The sequence below is a fragment of the Halictus rubicundus genome, chromosome 5, assembly GCF_050948215.1.
Source record: "Halictus rubicundus isolate RS-2024b chromosome 5, iyHalRubi1_principal, whole genome shotgun sequence".
Classification (NCBI taxonomy): Eukaryota; Metazoa; Arthropoda; class Insecta; order Hymenoptera; family Halictidae; genus Halictus; species Halictus rubicundus.
In genome coordinates this window covers 16007634-16023292 of record NC_135153.1, presented here as the reverse complement: position 1 = coordinate 16023292, position 15659 = coordinate 16007634, and the positions used below count along the sequence as shown (strand labels likewise).

The window sequence follows — 15659 nt, the reverse complement described above, 5'->3', positions numbered from 1 at the left end:
TTCGTCGCTGTGGTCTTTAACTTGAACTTACTCATCGAAACCATAAATTGCGCCTTATCTGCTATCGATCGCTAAATTGTGGACACTTATGCAAATGCGGGGACAGTTTGCGCAAAATCAGCTACAAACGCGACTATCTGATTCAATTAGCTGTATCGCGATAGTCTAATAATTCACTTCATGTTTCAACTTGCTTTTATATTCGGGAAGAAAGGATTTAACGTCGCGCGGAGGCCCGATCGAAGAACAAGAAATGGCGGTCGTCGACGTGTAATCGAAACTGACGAAAGAAATTCGACCGGAATAGTAGTGGGAACGGGGCCTAATTGTAAGCGAGGATTGGCCGATCCGGGGATTAAAGCTTCTCAAACTGCTCCGCCTTAATTTCAGATCCGAAACCCACAATTTTCATTGTCGACGCCGCTCATTATTTCTCGATTTTGCAAGAGATCCGCGGCCGTACGACATTATGCAATTTAACGGCGAGGAGAGGCTGCTCGCTACTCTTTCTTTTACAAAAGCCAATCAACCAGCTCGTGTAGCAGCCAACTCGGCGGCGGCCATCCTCGAATCTTGCCAGCAAAAAACGCTTTCAACCGAGGAAGCAACGTTTTTGCATTCTGTTAGAAAGGAAGTGCTCTTCTCCAACTGTTATTTTTAATGTCCGAGCTAAATGCTAAATGCTGGTTGAATTTAATCCTTTTACTTACCAAATAATTTTTATTTACTTAATAATTAATTTCGTGTGGCTTCAGCATTTTATTATGTATAATTGCAGCAATGAGTTGGCTATTGCTTATACCTGTCTTCGTTTTTTATTTATTTTGTAATATCAATAGCACGAATTACTATTCTATATAATCTATGAATTGTGAACTATTGTAAAATTAAAGTTTATAGTTATTAGGTGACACAAACAATAAAACAATGATTCGTTAATCGCGCGCAACAGCTGAAAATTGAAGCAAATATTATTTATAGATAATACTGTTTCTTACATACCTCATTTCCGCTCGAAGTTATCCAATATCCTTTAAGGTTGAAGAACAGGTACAATGTCTTTAAATTGGTCCAGGAAATTGTTTACAGCATGTGCAAGATAACACGTTCATCTGCGAAAAGAAACATATTAATAATAATCACGTTCCCATTAAAAAAAAAACAAGTCATTTCACTCATTTTTCTAATTATTTCCAACAATTTACAATATTTATGTAAAGCTGCGATCTCAATCTGTATGCTACGAGACCAAAGAATCATATAACCTCAACAATTACCGTAATCCAGTTTTACAATAGCATACTAGACTATTTATTAACGAAAATTCAGATGAAAGAACATGGAAATGATTTTAAAGTAAAAATTACGTATACATGTATGTTAATATCAATATTACTTACTTGATTCTATGTAAACGATGCCCAACTTTCAAATAAAGTCATCAAAGTGGCGGGTCCCAACCGAGATGAGTCGATAAAAATTGATCATGCTAATTCCGACCTCCACCGCCGTGTCGCTTGTGTCGTTATTGACTGTCGATTTCTCAGATTGATGAAACTTCTTGTCCGCGTGCAGATGTCGCTGAGCAACGCTAACTTGGAAAATGTGTTTCCCTACATTACCGGAAGGGATTTCAAACATACCTCACGATCTGAAATACCGACATCGTTAACAACAACTAGACTTCTTACGCCCTCGACGCTGACGAACGACAAATGTTGCAACTAGATCCACGAGAAGCTTAGACCATATACCTATAATAAATGAAAGCACCTCCGATCGAAGGAATACCAATTTCAGGCAAAAAAGATCAATTTTAAGAGAAGGAACTTTTGAAAAGTTCCGAAGCAAATTTCAATTAGAAATCCAGGACAGAAGGTGACGATGAAAAACTGTGTTTTTCGGTTAGTAACTCAAAGGAGCTTACCAAGAAGCTCAAGGTGGACCAGGGGAAAACAAGGAAAGCATTGAAGGCCCACCTTGGCTCATCCCGAGCTAGCCTAAAGTAAATTCGGACACAATTCAATTGAATACACAAGTTTTTATTATTAGTACGTCTTAAATTCTATTTTACAATGTTATCGCGAATTATAAACCAGCAGCTATTAGCTCGATATTATTCTCTATTTGTAAGATACTAAAAGCTCTTACAAATAGAGAATAATACCGATTGCCCAGGTCTCACCACGAGGAGGTTGCTGCACGAGAGACCCGAAAGGAAGCCTGAAGGAATTCAATACGCTTCCTTCTGACTCCCTTTCTTACAACGACGATTTACAATATTACACACTAAATTTCGCAGATCGCTAAGTGGGAAAGATTACTTTTCCACAGACGGAAAAGGTCACTTTACCATTTAGCGTATATCGAGTAATTATTGCGGAGCACAAGGTGTGAATCGGAGAAGAAGTCTCCGATTCACGGGAGATGAAAAACGAATCAGGCAGAAGGCTCTGATTCTTTCAATGACGGAAACAAAACCGAACCAGAGCAGAAGGCTCTGGATCGAGGGTGACGCGACGCGTACAATGCTTGCAGAACCAACACCAGCCAGCACCGATACCCGACGTGTCCTCACGAAGAGCGATGGCCGAGAGAAGCGTTCAAACGATACCCTAAGTTTCCCCCACCCACCTGTCGCCAGGCAACGACTAGCGTTGAGGCGACTCGGGTGGACTTACGGCAGGGAGGATTTTACACGAGTGAACAGGTCTCTCGAACATCCCTCTCAATGGATCTACGCCGAGCACCGGCACCAACCGGTCTGGTACATACAAGCAAGGTCCGACACAGCATAAGGCTGTGTCGGAATCAAAGATCGAACCGAGCAAAGTGAAGTTACGGCAATAATTACTCGACATTTATACAATACTAATAAACAAGCTTAATAACTAACGCACGCACACGAATCGAGCAATTATTGTGAGCAAAAAAAGAACTAAATCTGACAAGTCTCTGAACAATTCCAGAGAAAATAAAAATGGAGCAGAAGGCTCAGATTTACAAGAAAGAAAAATGAAAGAAGCGAACCAGAGTAGTAGCCTCTGGTTCGAGGGTGACGCTACCAACTGGTCACAGCAGAAGGCTGTGACCCAAACCAGCAAGCGAAACTAACAATGTGAATCTAACACAGTAATTGCTCGAGAACTAATACGAACTTATAAATAATGTGAAGTCTTCTTACTATTTGAAGTCTTCTTACTATTCGTTGTCTTCGTTCGACGATGATCATGCTGAACTGTTCTGATTTAACTGAAACAGACTAATAATAATTAGACACAAAATGAAGGAACACCGAAGTAATCGATGAAGAAACGATGACCCCGTACACGAGTACGGCCTACCTACATGCACAAGAGTGCGAATCTAACCGGCTCACGAGAGCCAAACCAACCCCGTACACGAGTACGGCCTACCTAACATGCACAAGAGTGCGAATCTAACCGGCTCACGAGAGCCAACCTAACACCAGCTCACGAGAGCCAAGCTAACCCCGTACACGAGTACGGCCTACCTAATACGCACAAGAGTGCAAATCTAACCGGCTCACGAGAGCCAAACTAACCCCGTACACGAGTACGGCCTACCTAACATGCACAAGAGTGCAAATCTAACGGCTCACGAGAGCCAAACTAACCCCGTACACAAGTACGGCCTAATCGAGAACAAACTAAGAGTAGATGAAGTCAGAACTTCAAACTACTGAGGTGGCGCTTCGGGTCGCCCCGGGTTCGCCAATACCCGTACTCACCCACAGCAGTGAGTCCCTGAGGGACCTCCGTTCGGAGGAATACCAATTTAAAACCAGATATATAAATTTTAGAATAAGAACTTTTGAAAGTTCAGAAATGATTTGTAATTTGAAAGTTGAACAATTTTAATCGAAAATAAATATAGCGAAATTAGAACGCAACAACCTACAAGCTTGGGTCGCCCCGGGTTCGCTAATACCCGTACTCACCCACGGCCCGATCCGTGAGTGAGCCCCTAAGGGACCTCCGTTCGAAGGAATACCAATTTTAAACCATATACGTAAATTTTACAAGAGGGACTTTTGAAGGTTTAGAAGTAAATATTCGATCGGAAAGATGGATAATCCCAATCAAAAATAAATCTAACGAAATTGGGACGCAACGACCTACAAGCTCGGGTCGCCCCGGGTTCGCTAGTACCCGTACCCACCCCCGGGCCCGGCCCGTGAGTGAGCCCCTGAGGGACCTCCATTCGGAGGAATACCAATTTTAAATCAGATGTATAAATTTTAGAATAGGAAGTTTTGAAAGTTCAGAAGTCATTTTTAATTGGAAAGTTGAACAATTTTAATCAAAAATAAATATAGCGAAATTAGGACGCAACAAACAACAAGCTCGTGTCGCCCCGGGTTCGCTAATACCCGTACTCACCCACGGCCCGGCCCGTGAGTGAATTTTATGTTAAAAATATAATATAATATAATGTAATTTCAAAATACCAATTTTATGTCAAAAATATAATATAATAAAATTTCGGAGTACTCATTTTATGTCAAAAATATAATATAATAAAATTTCGGAGTACTCATTTTATGTCAAAAATATAATATAGTATAATAAAATTTCAGAGTACTAATTTTATAATATATATCATTTTATAATTTTATAATATAATGTAATTTCAAGAAAAGAAACTTGTGAAAAATTCCGAAGCAAATTCGAATTAAAAATACAGAAATAATAATTGACGGCGTTCGTTGAATAAACACGTATACCAAAATAGAAAATGTATATTTGTGTTGTTACTTACCAGGTGTTGAAAGTTGACCAAGGTGAGCGGAGACGGCTTCCAGGAACCGCTGGCCAACCGCGAACCAGCGTTGGACCAGGGTTGACCAGTGATGTCCAGGGTGGCCAGGGTGGGCCAGGGCAGCTCTGGAGAACCTCTGGTCAACTCCAAGGTCCTTCGGCCTTCTGGTCCCGGAGCACTTCCGCTCCCTCCTGAGTGCGCACTTCGACTGACGGAGTGAGCGCGGCCGCCGTGATCAGGTGCGCGGGGGGTGGGGTGCGCGCGGTGCGCAACTCCCCCACCCCAAACTAACTTCGCTAGATTTCGATCGCCGCGATAGTAATTATTGATAAATTTGTTATTTCTGGCTGCTTAATGTTTATAACAATTTCTTTTGGTAATGGTATCAACGAGCAATCCCTTGACCATCTTGCCATCTAATTTTTCAGTAAAAATACCTAATAGAACTCGAGATACAGACTAACTTTTCAACCATGAATATTCGCACGTATTAATTTATCGAACACATTTCACTGATAAATTTATTATTTCTGGCTGTTTAATGTTTATAACAATTCCTTTCGCCAATGATGTCGATAAGCACTCCCTTGACCATATTACCATTTAATCATTTAGTAAAAATAAATTATAGAACTCGAAATACAGAGTAACTTTTGAACCATGAATATTCGCACGCATTAATTTATCGTACGCAATTCACTGTAAAATTTATTATTTCTGGCTGTTTAATGTTTATAACAATTCCTTTCGCCAATGATGTCGATAAGCACTCTCTTGACCATCTTGCCACCTAATTTTTTAGTAAAGATAGATGATAGACAGAACTCAAAGTACAGAATAACTTTTGAACCATGAATAAATGTGCACTGATAAATTTATTGTCTCTGCTTGTTTAACGATTATAAGAATTCCTTTTACCAATGATGCTGTCGAATACCATGTTAACTTTTAGCAGTATTTCCGAAGCGCATTTACCGACCCACTTTAGAGCCGTTTGGGCCCACTTGCTTGCCTCGCTGAATAGCACAGCAGTCAGTCTTTAACAGTGCAGTGAATTCTCTACATATGTCGCCGATGCATGGCTGATAAATGTCGCGGAATTGTTCCCACTACCGCGTGGTATACCCCGTGAGGGTCCAAGAAGCTCGAGAGACCTCGGTAGCCGGGGAGTATCATGCAAACAAAGGACTAGAATGCATTCAAGGTTTTCAATAATTTATTCGTTGCATTATATACCATAACGACAAGTTATTTCACGTACAAATATTGAAAATAGAGTGACTAATGTCTTCGCTTTTGTCGCGTCTAGAACACTTCGTTTCAGGGTTTCGTAAAAATACTCATCGACGTGTAACGAAATTATATACTATTTACAAAGAGTGCGTTCGAAAATCTCTGATCATAACAGTCGAACATGATCAGTTTTGTTGAAGCGATTCGTTAATACTAAATACAAACTCTCTTACAATTTTGATGATTACGTTTGGTACAGTTACGAATACGTGTTCGACGCAGCGACAGTTTTACGTACACCAGGGAGTTCCGACGAGTCTCGTCAGATGAGGGGAGATTATGGGAAGGGGTAGAAGGGGAAATTAGAGTGGGGGAACAAGTCTTGATCTGGCGACACTGGTTCCAACAAGTGGCTCGCGAGCCACACGGGGCTCCTTCCCCGTTTAGGTGCTTCTCGCACTCTTAGACTTCATGGTTACGTAGTAGTACGTAGAACTTTGTCCCTGTTCCAGTGCTGCTATTGCCGTCCCACTAACTCTACGGCTGTACGTAGTACAGTCTTTACTCGATATATGTCCCAAGTACCTAGCTGATAAAAGTCCCAGAACTGTCTCGGGGTATACCCCGTGAGGGGCTGTCCTTTTCTACGTTCGGCAGTGTATCAAAGAATAGTATCTTCTAGCCGATATATATCCTTGGATAGACCCGTGTTGTGGACATATATCGAGTAGAAGAAGAGGTTTGACTAATGGCGGGGACCTTGCGGTGTCGGAGGGGAACAAGTTGGAACTCCCCGACGTATACGATCGTTGCAAAGCGTCGTTCGTTTTTAAAACTTTTTTCTATAAAGTTAAACAATACTTTCCACAATCACGTGTACCATAAAACTGCCATAATTGTCCATATCGCTCGTGAGTAGCACTTACTCAGCCTTATCATTCTGTTTTCAATCTTAAAATGCGACGTTCGTTGTTGCTTCGATGAAAAGTTTCACTTTCGAAGTGATGCACAGCCTAGTAATGGTTGTTGCCACTTGTAAACAGCGTATTCGTAAAATCTTTATATAAAAATACCTCTATTCAGCGAGATTTTTTTTCGGAATTTTCCTGAATTTCTATACAAGTATGGTGAAACATGATTCCTACGTGGATAAACGGGGCGACGTGTTACAGCGATAGAAACTTAATTTAACAACTAAAATTAATTCAACGAGTAATATCCATACGAAAATATATATAGTCTGTTTCTAACGTTCGCACAGAGTCGGGAAAGATTCAACGAAATGCACCGTTCAAACGGCATTCAAAAATAAATAATCTGATTTCTCTTTGCCGAAGAACTTCGGCTAATTACTTTCAAATGATTCACGTTCGTAGAATAATAGTCAGCCCACGATGTACGTTCCTGACACGACTTCTTATCGTGGAGGTACCCGTGGTAGTCAGTTTCTCGTTTTTTTTTTAACGATCACTTTCGTTCAGCCTTTGAATTGAGTTTCGACAAAAAGTCCATCGCCTGATTGTCCCCCTTTCTGTGCTCCAGAGCTTGGATCACGTCCGTACCTGAATAGTCGAAATAAATGATTATCAAGATGTAATTTAACGCATTTACCGATTTAGAATGAAAATATTGAGCCGCACTTCTCCTCGTCGGACGCGACAGCTTCAAATGAATTTGATCGAGCGATTCCATTCCTTGATCCGGTCCCGTGTCGGCGATCTCGCTGAAGGGTAAGAAGGCTTCAGCTAGGAATCGGGACCTAAGGAAGTCCTTGTCTTTCAGTTCGAAAGCGATTATGGCGTTCTCCATTGCCCTTTGTTCCGAAGTTAGAGGACTGAAAGCATTGATGAAAGCATAATTTTCCAACATTTCGATCATCTTTTTAGCTCGAATAAATTCCTCGATATTCGAACAATTAACTGTATAGAACGTTAATTTATTCATCGAATCGTATCAGGAGTTACGGCACTCACATGTTGAAGATTTCATCGAACAGGGGGTACAGGTTCTCCTTCTGCACGTGTGTCTTCGGCAACTTTAGATCGGAGAACTTCTCCTCGGGAAGTAGCCTGACTTTCACGTACGAGTCGCATGTGCCTGTAAAAAAAGTGGAACAATGATCTCAAGAGCCTCGATTAGATCACCTGAGGACCCCAATGTGGACTCATGCACGGTGAAGGTGACTATCATTGCTGTCTGGGTCTCCTATCTACGAGGTTCCACACAATTCAACGAATTTCATTTCTAAGCATAACAAATAAAATGAAAAAAAAAACTACGGTTCTATACAAAATGAATACACTATACAATTTCTAATGAATCAAGGAACCTTATAGAGGTTTGCATCAGTCATGACAAGTCCCGCGGCTCTCGACATACAGTAAAAATTCATCGTTTATCGTTTTGCTCTACGCTATGATGCAACGAAACAAATATTGCAATGAACAAAGAAAAAAAAACAACAACATTCCTGTCATGCAAATTTTAGATCAATTCGTGGGCAGGCAAACTGAATGAGAGAACTAATATTCGGTACAGTGATGAGGAAGAGCGTGTCCCTTTGGATCCACTGTTACATACTTGTCTTCCATTCTTTCAGTCTTTGTTTAGATATTGTATTGAACTTGCGCTTGAGAGTGGACACCTTGCCTATCAAATCGCCTACAAAATCGAAAGAAAATGTCATTCCACTTCGTCGCAAACTGCTCGTTCATTCCCAGCTAAAAGAAACTCGCGAAACAACGGGCAACGAAGCTGGAACTCAAACTAATCGCACTTTTGCTTTCTGATCGCTAGAAGGATGCGCAGAGTGATCTCGTAACACGATTCGTTGTAATCTGGTTGCTGAATTTTTATCGAGAGCCAAATTTTTGATAAGCTGCTTCATAGGAGGAAGCTTGAAGAAATTATTTTATCAGCAGCATTGAGAGATTTATTTCTTCATAAAAGACAATCGTTATTAGTAGACTGTGGATTTGTATATACTTGTGACACTGAGAGTTTGCAAAATATAAGAAAATATTGTCATCAATAATCGTTCATGATACTACTATTAATTTTAGAACCTACTAAATTCGTTCCACTTTTCAAATCGTTGCAAGAGATAAAAAATAAAGGAAAATGGAGTTTACTTGGAAAATGGATCACTTTAGTTTGATCACCCTGCGCCCAGCATGAATAGTCTAGACTTGAAATTATCTAGATCAATCAAGAACGATTAAACTGTTAAAATGATCTCACCGTTGCTGTCAGCCGGTCGCAGTTTTCTTGCGTTGAGGATTTGAATGTTCAAGGAGTTGTCAACGAACTGCGCTTTGACAGTGATCTGGCCGTAGTCGGATTCTTCTAGTTCGTTTTGCTCTTTGATGCGTTCTTGATGGTATCTGTGTATCAGTGCAGCTGTTTCCAGTCCGTGTAGCTCCAGAAGGTGCTCTATTTTCTCTAAAACCTGCACGTTCGCGGTCTCGTCGGCTCCGACGTTGAAGAATCGCACGAGCGTGTGCAGGGTGCGGTGGAGGTTCGAGTAGAAAGATGGCGGCCTCCTTTTCTGCAAAGCGATTTTCGCAAAATGTGAAGATTTACTGCTTCAAATACAAAGAAAATTAGAAGTTTTGTTCAAGTACCTCTAAATTACTATGAACTAATTGGTACAGCGTCTCGGACATGATCTCCCAAATAACAAGCAGAACTCTCTGGAAATTGTCCTCGTTGAGATTGTCGTGCAAAGTGCCCAAATTGCTATCCAAATACTGCAAAAGTCTGTCCATAGCGTTGCTAGTGGTGTCTATCAGCTCTGCGCCTTCCATAAGGTACCTAAACGCCAATAAAAAAAAAAGTATTAATCCATCATTTCCAATAAAGAAACAAAAGTTTACAAATATTCTAGAAGTCCTGACCTGCTCATAGCAGGTGCCATTTTATTTGCAACGACCTGCAACAGTTCTATGATCTTATTTTTCACTGTATCGGTCGCGTTGTCGATGATCAGCTGAAGCGTCTGCTTGCAACGTTGCGCTTCCTTCTGCGTGTTTTTCTCCGCCAAAGCGTCTATTATACTTTGAAGTCCTAAATCGTTAGCTAGTGGGGCAATTGACGTTCTGATGTAGTCGATATTGTTTATGGCGAAACACCAGGCAGTGGAGACGAAGAATTTCTTCTCGTACACGCTGCTTTCTGATAGCTGCTCCAACTCCGTTGTCAGTTCTGCCTTGCGCGCCATTTTGTCAGCGTAGGCGATTGAGCACTTGCAGATGTCCTGAAAAAGTGGTGGAAGTATTTTTAGAAAATTGATGGAGCTTCTCTCTGCAATAATAAATGATGGAATTAATAGAATTTGCAATTTGTAATTCAGGTAGGCTAATGGACCTAATTACTGTGGTGGTGTCAATTACTGTGCTTATATTAATTCTACTTATTTTTAAAGCGTAACGAATATTAAGAAAGAGATATTAAAGTTTCATTCAGATCAGTTAATCTCTCTTTTAATATTTTTTCAGATTCTGTTCTGTCAATAAATTTGTTGCGAACGCTATGAATAGTCCTCCGGTGGATAACGAGTGAAATGCAGAGTAGCTTTTAAGCGTGACGCGCGAAACGGTCAATCACTCACGTCGATGATCTTGCCTATGAACGTATAGGAACCTTCCACGTCCGGCCAGGCCAGCTGCGTCCAAAACACTTTGATTTGGTAAAATATTGTTAATGTATCCACCGCACTCGAGCTATATTGAACGCTGTTATCGACAGCCTGCAGCGGATCGAACTCGACAGCCTTGTCTATCCGTGTCAGCGCTTTGTAGACTGCTATGTCAAGCCAATGCGCAACGCCGGCTCTAAACCACTCGTAGTAAGATTGCACCTTCATGTCCTCGAGCTGGCCCTCTGCGCAGAGCACTTGGCCGAGCCTGAAACCCAAACGTTACACTTGAACAACTAACCGTAATCTATGATTATACATCTCTTTAAACCACGTGAATTCAACCTCAACTAAATATTAGATGAGTGCTGATGACGCCATTGCTTTCAGAATATGAAGAAAACATTGATGGTCGTTACAGACAGCGAATTTTATGCATTTATGACAAAATTGAGTGTATCTTAAAATAGTCGAAACATTAGAAGACTTTAAATATACTGTTATATCATTTTCAATCTATTAACCCTCTGTAAGCTATGCCGGGGTCATTCGTGACCCGTTGCGTCGTGGGAATAAGCTCGAGCGACCCGTCAATATGTACAATTTTCTTCCGATATAAGACGACGCTTTTTATTTCAAAATAAGAAGATCTTCTTCGTCTTCTTCATCTGAAATACGACGAAAGTCGGTCCCGAGCCGTCGCCTTGTATCGAATGAAAACTATAGTGAATTGCGTAGGTCGGAAATGAGTCCGGCATAGGCCTGAAACTCGCAGGAGTCCGGGGATTAAACATACCGAGAAAGAAAATAAATTTCAGTATATAGCAATCCATGTAAACAATTTTTATATCGCATAAATAATAGCTAATGCTCACATGGCGTATCTCTGCAGCGTAAGATAGAGCTCGAACAAAGTGGTCCCAAGACTCAGCTCGACGTCCGTGTTGCTGATCTCGATCCTCTTCATCCTGCCGCAAATGTCCTCGGTGATGACCGTGCACATGTCGCTGATCCTTTTCTCGTACATCATGTACAGCGTCCTGGCATACGGGAAATTGATTCGCCTAAAATCCAACGATTCGATCAGCCCACATTCGCAGCACCGAACGTTCAAATTGCCATCGAAGGTTCTCACTTGATGAACATCTTGTCGTAGTTGTCAATGGCGCTCTGCAGATCCGCCCTAACGAGCTGGATCACCTTGATGTGGTATTTAAGCGCGTCTTCGTCGGACTCGCTTTCCGGGGAGTTGTTATTCAATATGTGCTTGAACCTGATACAATTATTAAACAGTTAAGAACGTGTCCGGAGTATAGTTGAGGGAGTGCCATTGACGCGGTGCTATCGTACCATTCGATGCCACCCTGCTCGACGGTGTACTCTAACGCTTCAAGGACGTCTGGTCGTTCGTCCGGGTCTGGGAACCATGGGTACATCTTTGCGGGGAAGAGATTTACTTCGTCGGGCACTTTGAGAGACGAGACGGCTGATATTATCCTAAATCAAAAGTGATACATTTAATGGTGACATATTCAATTAAATTAACAAACTGATTACATACATTTTTTAATTTTAGTTCTAGAGTTCAGTAACCCTAAATATTTCATGAACTCTTTGCTTTGTCTGAAACCTAATGCATACTGTCAGCACTTCAATGGTGCCCTAAACACCCTAAATATCTGCTAAAATACTCACGAGTATTTGATTAAGGCTACAAAATCGAAAATTATAAAAATCCACAGTTTCCTTCGCGACAACGAAAAATGGTGGTCCAATGTAAACTATGTCTTGGATTTAAATACTGGTACCAGTCAATAATTACCCTAAGATCGCAGACAGCTGCGTCATAGAGTTCTTGTCGCCAGGCGTCATCCTCCTGATCTTCCTGAGACTGTTAAGGCACGAGAACAAAAGTTTCTTGGTGGCATCCCAGAAGAGTCTAGTCTCGTCTAAAGAGAATAGATCGTTCTCCAGGGGCCTTAGAAGATCTATCACTAGTTTGCTGAACACGGTGAAGTTTAGGGGATGCTCCTGGTGAATCCTGGCATACTCGATCCACTGTGCCAAGGACACGTTTCTTTCTAGGAGTCCTCTTTGCGCGCTGTGCTGCATCAGCAGGACCTCCGCCGGCGCTGACCATCGGCCACACCAACAGTATTTTTCGACCTTCTCTGTTTCAATCTCGTGCATCAACAATACTCTGATCAGGTGTCTGTGCTCCTGCGCGGCCACTCGATTGTTGTGCTCCGAGCTGAAGGCTAGCCTAAGTTTCACCACTCCTCGACGTTTCGATTTGTTTTTCTTCTCCAGGGAGTACCACATCGAGTGTCCTGTCGTCGGTATGTCCTGGAACAATTGAATTGGTAAATAGGGCCCATTTTGGAGAATATGTTACTTTTCTGTCGTGAGTAGTCGCGGACAATGTACAATGGTTACACGATAGATGTCCACAACACGGGTCCGGCGAGGGACATATATCGGATAGGAGACACTGCTGGTATTATAGTTCTGGGACTTTTATCTGTTAGGCTTTTGCGGCATATATAGAGTAACCACTGTACTACTATTGTACTTCCACTGTATTTCTATGCTTATTACGAAGAACGTGATACTGGTCGTTGTGAAATTGTTAGATCGTTGTGTACAGGGTTCATTAAAGATGTCACTGTGGTAATAATAATTGTTTTCAGGTAAACTTGTGTTACCTTTAGCGGTATTCTACATCGACCGATGAATTCGTTGTCGTGGCTACCCGTGGTGGCTGTCACTGCGATTTCCTTGGCCAGTTTCACTAATCCTCGAACACCTTTCACGTCCTTCACCTTGCTCATCTTCTCGGGCACTGTTTCGGCTGCATCGAAGTCCCTGAAGTACCGAAACACCGGTAAAAATATACTAAATTGATCGATCAATCGTGTCTACGGTCCTTGTTCAAGATTTATCTGCTTACCAGACTTCTAGGAACAATACGTCGTTTTCTGGGTCATCCAATGGCCTGCAAAAAATTCAGACTTGACTTAATTTTTCATTCAAATAAAAATTCCAAGTGTATTCCAGTCAATAAATATTTAAGGTGTATATGAAATCTGTTTAACATAAAATAATTTGGTTAAAATTCTATAGATCAAATACAAGATTGGAGTCTAGACGGTTTTAGGAATTCTCAATTGTAGTCCTCGAGAAAATAAATTGGATTTCCTTTAAAATTTATCGATGCTTATGGAGTATTGAGTGTTAACTCACAGTTCGAAGTGTTCCTCCCACACAGGGCTCAACGTGGACGTTTTAACGGCAGTGTTGTACCTTCTGGTGGGCGCTGACTCGAGGTAAAGGGCGCAGAAAGGGTCGCTTTTGCCATTAGAGTCTTTCGACGCCAGCTCTTTCGCCTCGATCACTTCGACGTTCAAGTGCATCTCCGGTGGCTGTAGGAACGAATTACGGGTGCTTCAATCAGTAATTGTACTTGTCTACATTGTACTTGACTACATTGTACTTGGTCTTTCGTTATTTTCTAGTGTGGCTGAAAGTACCCACCTCCATGTTTCTCGTTTTTTCTAAAACGATCTCGTGTGTTTCATTGTCGACTTTGAACGCATTCTGGAGATGATTCAACAGGGTGTCTTGGCCACACTCTTGGCAAACGTCGTAGCCGATCTGGTGTTGGGTCATGTAAACCAGAGCTGCATAAAGCTCCTCGATCTGTGGAATAGCACAAAAGATATTGTCAATGCTAATTAAAATTTCGTAGAAATTAAAATTTTGAGTTCTCTCAAAATTACATTCAACCCTCTGACTCCTGCGAGTTCACTACAGTTTTCTTTCGATACAAGACGATGGCTCGGGACCGGCTTTCGTCCTATTTCGAATGAACAGGAAAAAGAGGAGATTTTCTTATTTCGAAATCGAAAGTGTCGGCTTATACCGAAAGAAAATTGTACGTACAATATTATTTCTTTAAAAAACGAAGTTGCAAACAATCTTTTGTTCGAATGTTTCATGAATTTCTGTGGATGCAGACAGTGTATTCCTGTTTATTTTAAAGCGATGAATAATTTATAGATAAGGAAATTCTAAGTACTCCCGCAATTCGATTGCTCATTGGACAGATAAATAGCACACATTTCCATTGTATATTTCGAATGCACACGAAGCTGTAAACAAGTTAATACTCCTCGTCCAGGCCCTTCTAGTTTCGTCGCCGAGGTCTCTTCTGTTTACTCTTCGCCTCGTGATCATCGGTAATTAGATTATCGACAAACAGAGCGCAATCCGTCTGCGTCATTTATAATTGTAGCATCTGCTGCTCATGACGCGCCGATAGTCCGCGTTGGCGACGCACACGAGCCAAGATTTCAGTCGTGTAGACATCGGTGAAAATGTTCGAGGTGGAATACTCACGGTTCAAAGTTCTCCGATCGACGCGTTGACACTGTCTCCCGAGCAAATAATTACCAAAGAAAAACACCGGCTAAATGAAGCCCCGTATCAATGTCTACTAGGCTACGCTAATTAACGGAGAACCGAACTGTACATTTTTGAAATTGTTTCGAGCCCTGCTGTTTCAGCTCCGGCAGGAAAAATTTGAAAATAAACATAAACAGCCAACTATATCACTGTAAACTTTCCTATCAGTGCGATAAAGAACGTGCTGCGCTCGTGCTTTTTTATTTGGGATTCAGAAAGTTTCCTACTCCTCGAATTATTTAAATTTGATTCACTTCAATCAAATGTTTGAGTTCAAAGCTCTATTGTCGCGATTCGTCAACAATCTAAGGCTTAAACAATGCGCGATTTTGAAACGAATGTAAAATAAAAATTTATTTACATAAATACGAAGTCACGGTCGTCGGACACGTATTGTGTTTCCTCTATAAAAACATGATTATTCTCAAACGATACCAAACAAATTGTCGTTAAACGGGACGTATTTATTTTTCATTTCACTTGACATTTAAGGCTTCAAAAATGCAATGAAAATTAAACATTAAAAATTATTCTCATCCACAAA

General features: G+C 41.2%; 2 protein-coding genes across 12 annotated transcripts in view; both read right to left on the bottom strand.

The window, feature by feature from the left end:
- The window catches only part of LOC143354458 (uncharacterized), a 74109-nt gene extending 72599 nt beyond the window's left edge, over nucleotides 1-1510 (bottom strand). Inside the window, exons 1-2 of the mRNA XM_076788569.1 lie at nucleotides 1401-1510; nucleotides 1003-1112 (exon numbers count right to left, since the gene is read on the bottom strand). The gene's annotated coding sequence lies outside the window, so the exon portion shown is untranslated. The remainder of the gene's footprint in view (nucleotides 1-1002; nucleotides 1113-1400) is intronic.
- A 4466-nt stretch (nucleotides 1511-5976) lies between these two features.
- The window catches only part of Stac (C2 and C2B_Munc13-like domain-containing protein staccato), a 39018-nt gene continuing 29335 nt past the window's right edge, over nucleotides 5977-15659 (bottom strand). For 9 of the 11 annotated variants that reach the window (XM_076788558.1, XM_076788555.1, XM_076788557.1 and 6 more), the window contains 16 exons: nucleotides 14186-14350; nucleotides 13895-14073; nucleotides 13602-13646; nucleotides 13357-13516; nucleotides 12474-12997; nucleotides 12002-12148; nucleotides 11787-11924; nucleotides 11527-11715; nucleotides 10625-10919; nucleotides 9912-10270; nucleotides 9639-9828; nucleotides 9256-9562; nucleotides 8596-8676; nucleotides 7989-8112; nucleotides 7656-7849; nucleotides 5977-7577 (listed from right to left, as the gene is read on the bottom strand). In XM_076788558.1, coding sequence (XP_076644673.1) covers nucleotides 7483-7577; nucleotides 7656-7849; nucleotides 7989-8112; nucleotides 8596-8676; nucleotides 9256-9562; nucleotides 9639-9828; nucleotides 9912-10270; nucleotides 10625-10919; nucleotides 11527-11715; nucleotides 11787-11924; nucleotides 12002-12148; nucleotides 12474-12997; nucleotides 13357-13516; nucleotides 13602-13646; nucleotides 13895-14073; nucleotides 14186-14350 — 3192 coding nt within the window. In that variant the 3' untranslated portion in view covers nucleotides 5977-7482. The remainder of the gene's footprint in view (nucleotides 7578-7655; nucleotides 7850-7988; nucleotides 8113-8595; nucleotides 8677-9255; nucleotides 9563-9638; nucleotides 9829-9911; nucleotides 10271-10624; nucleotides 10920-11526; nucleotides 11716-11786; nucleotides 11925-12001; nucleotides 12149-12473; nucleotides 12998-13356; nucleotides 13517-13601; nucleotides 13647-13894; nucleotides 14074-14185; nucleotides 14351-15659) is intronic. The other 2 variants (XM_076788556.1, XM_076788566.1) reach the window with 1 other exon arrangement.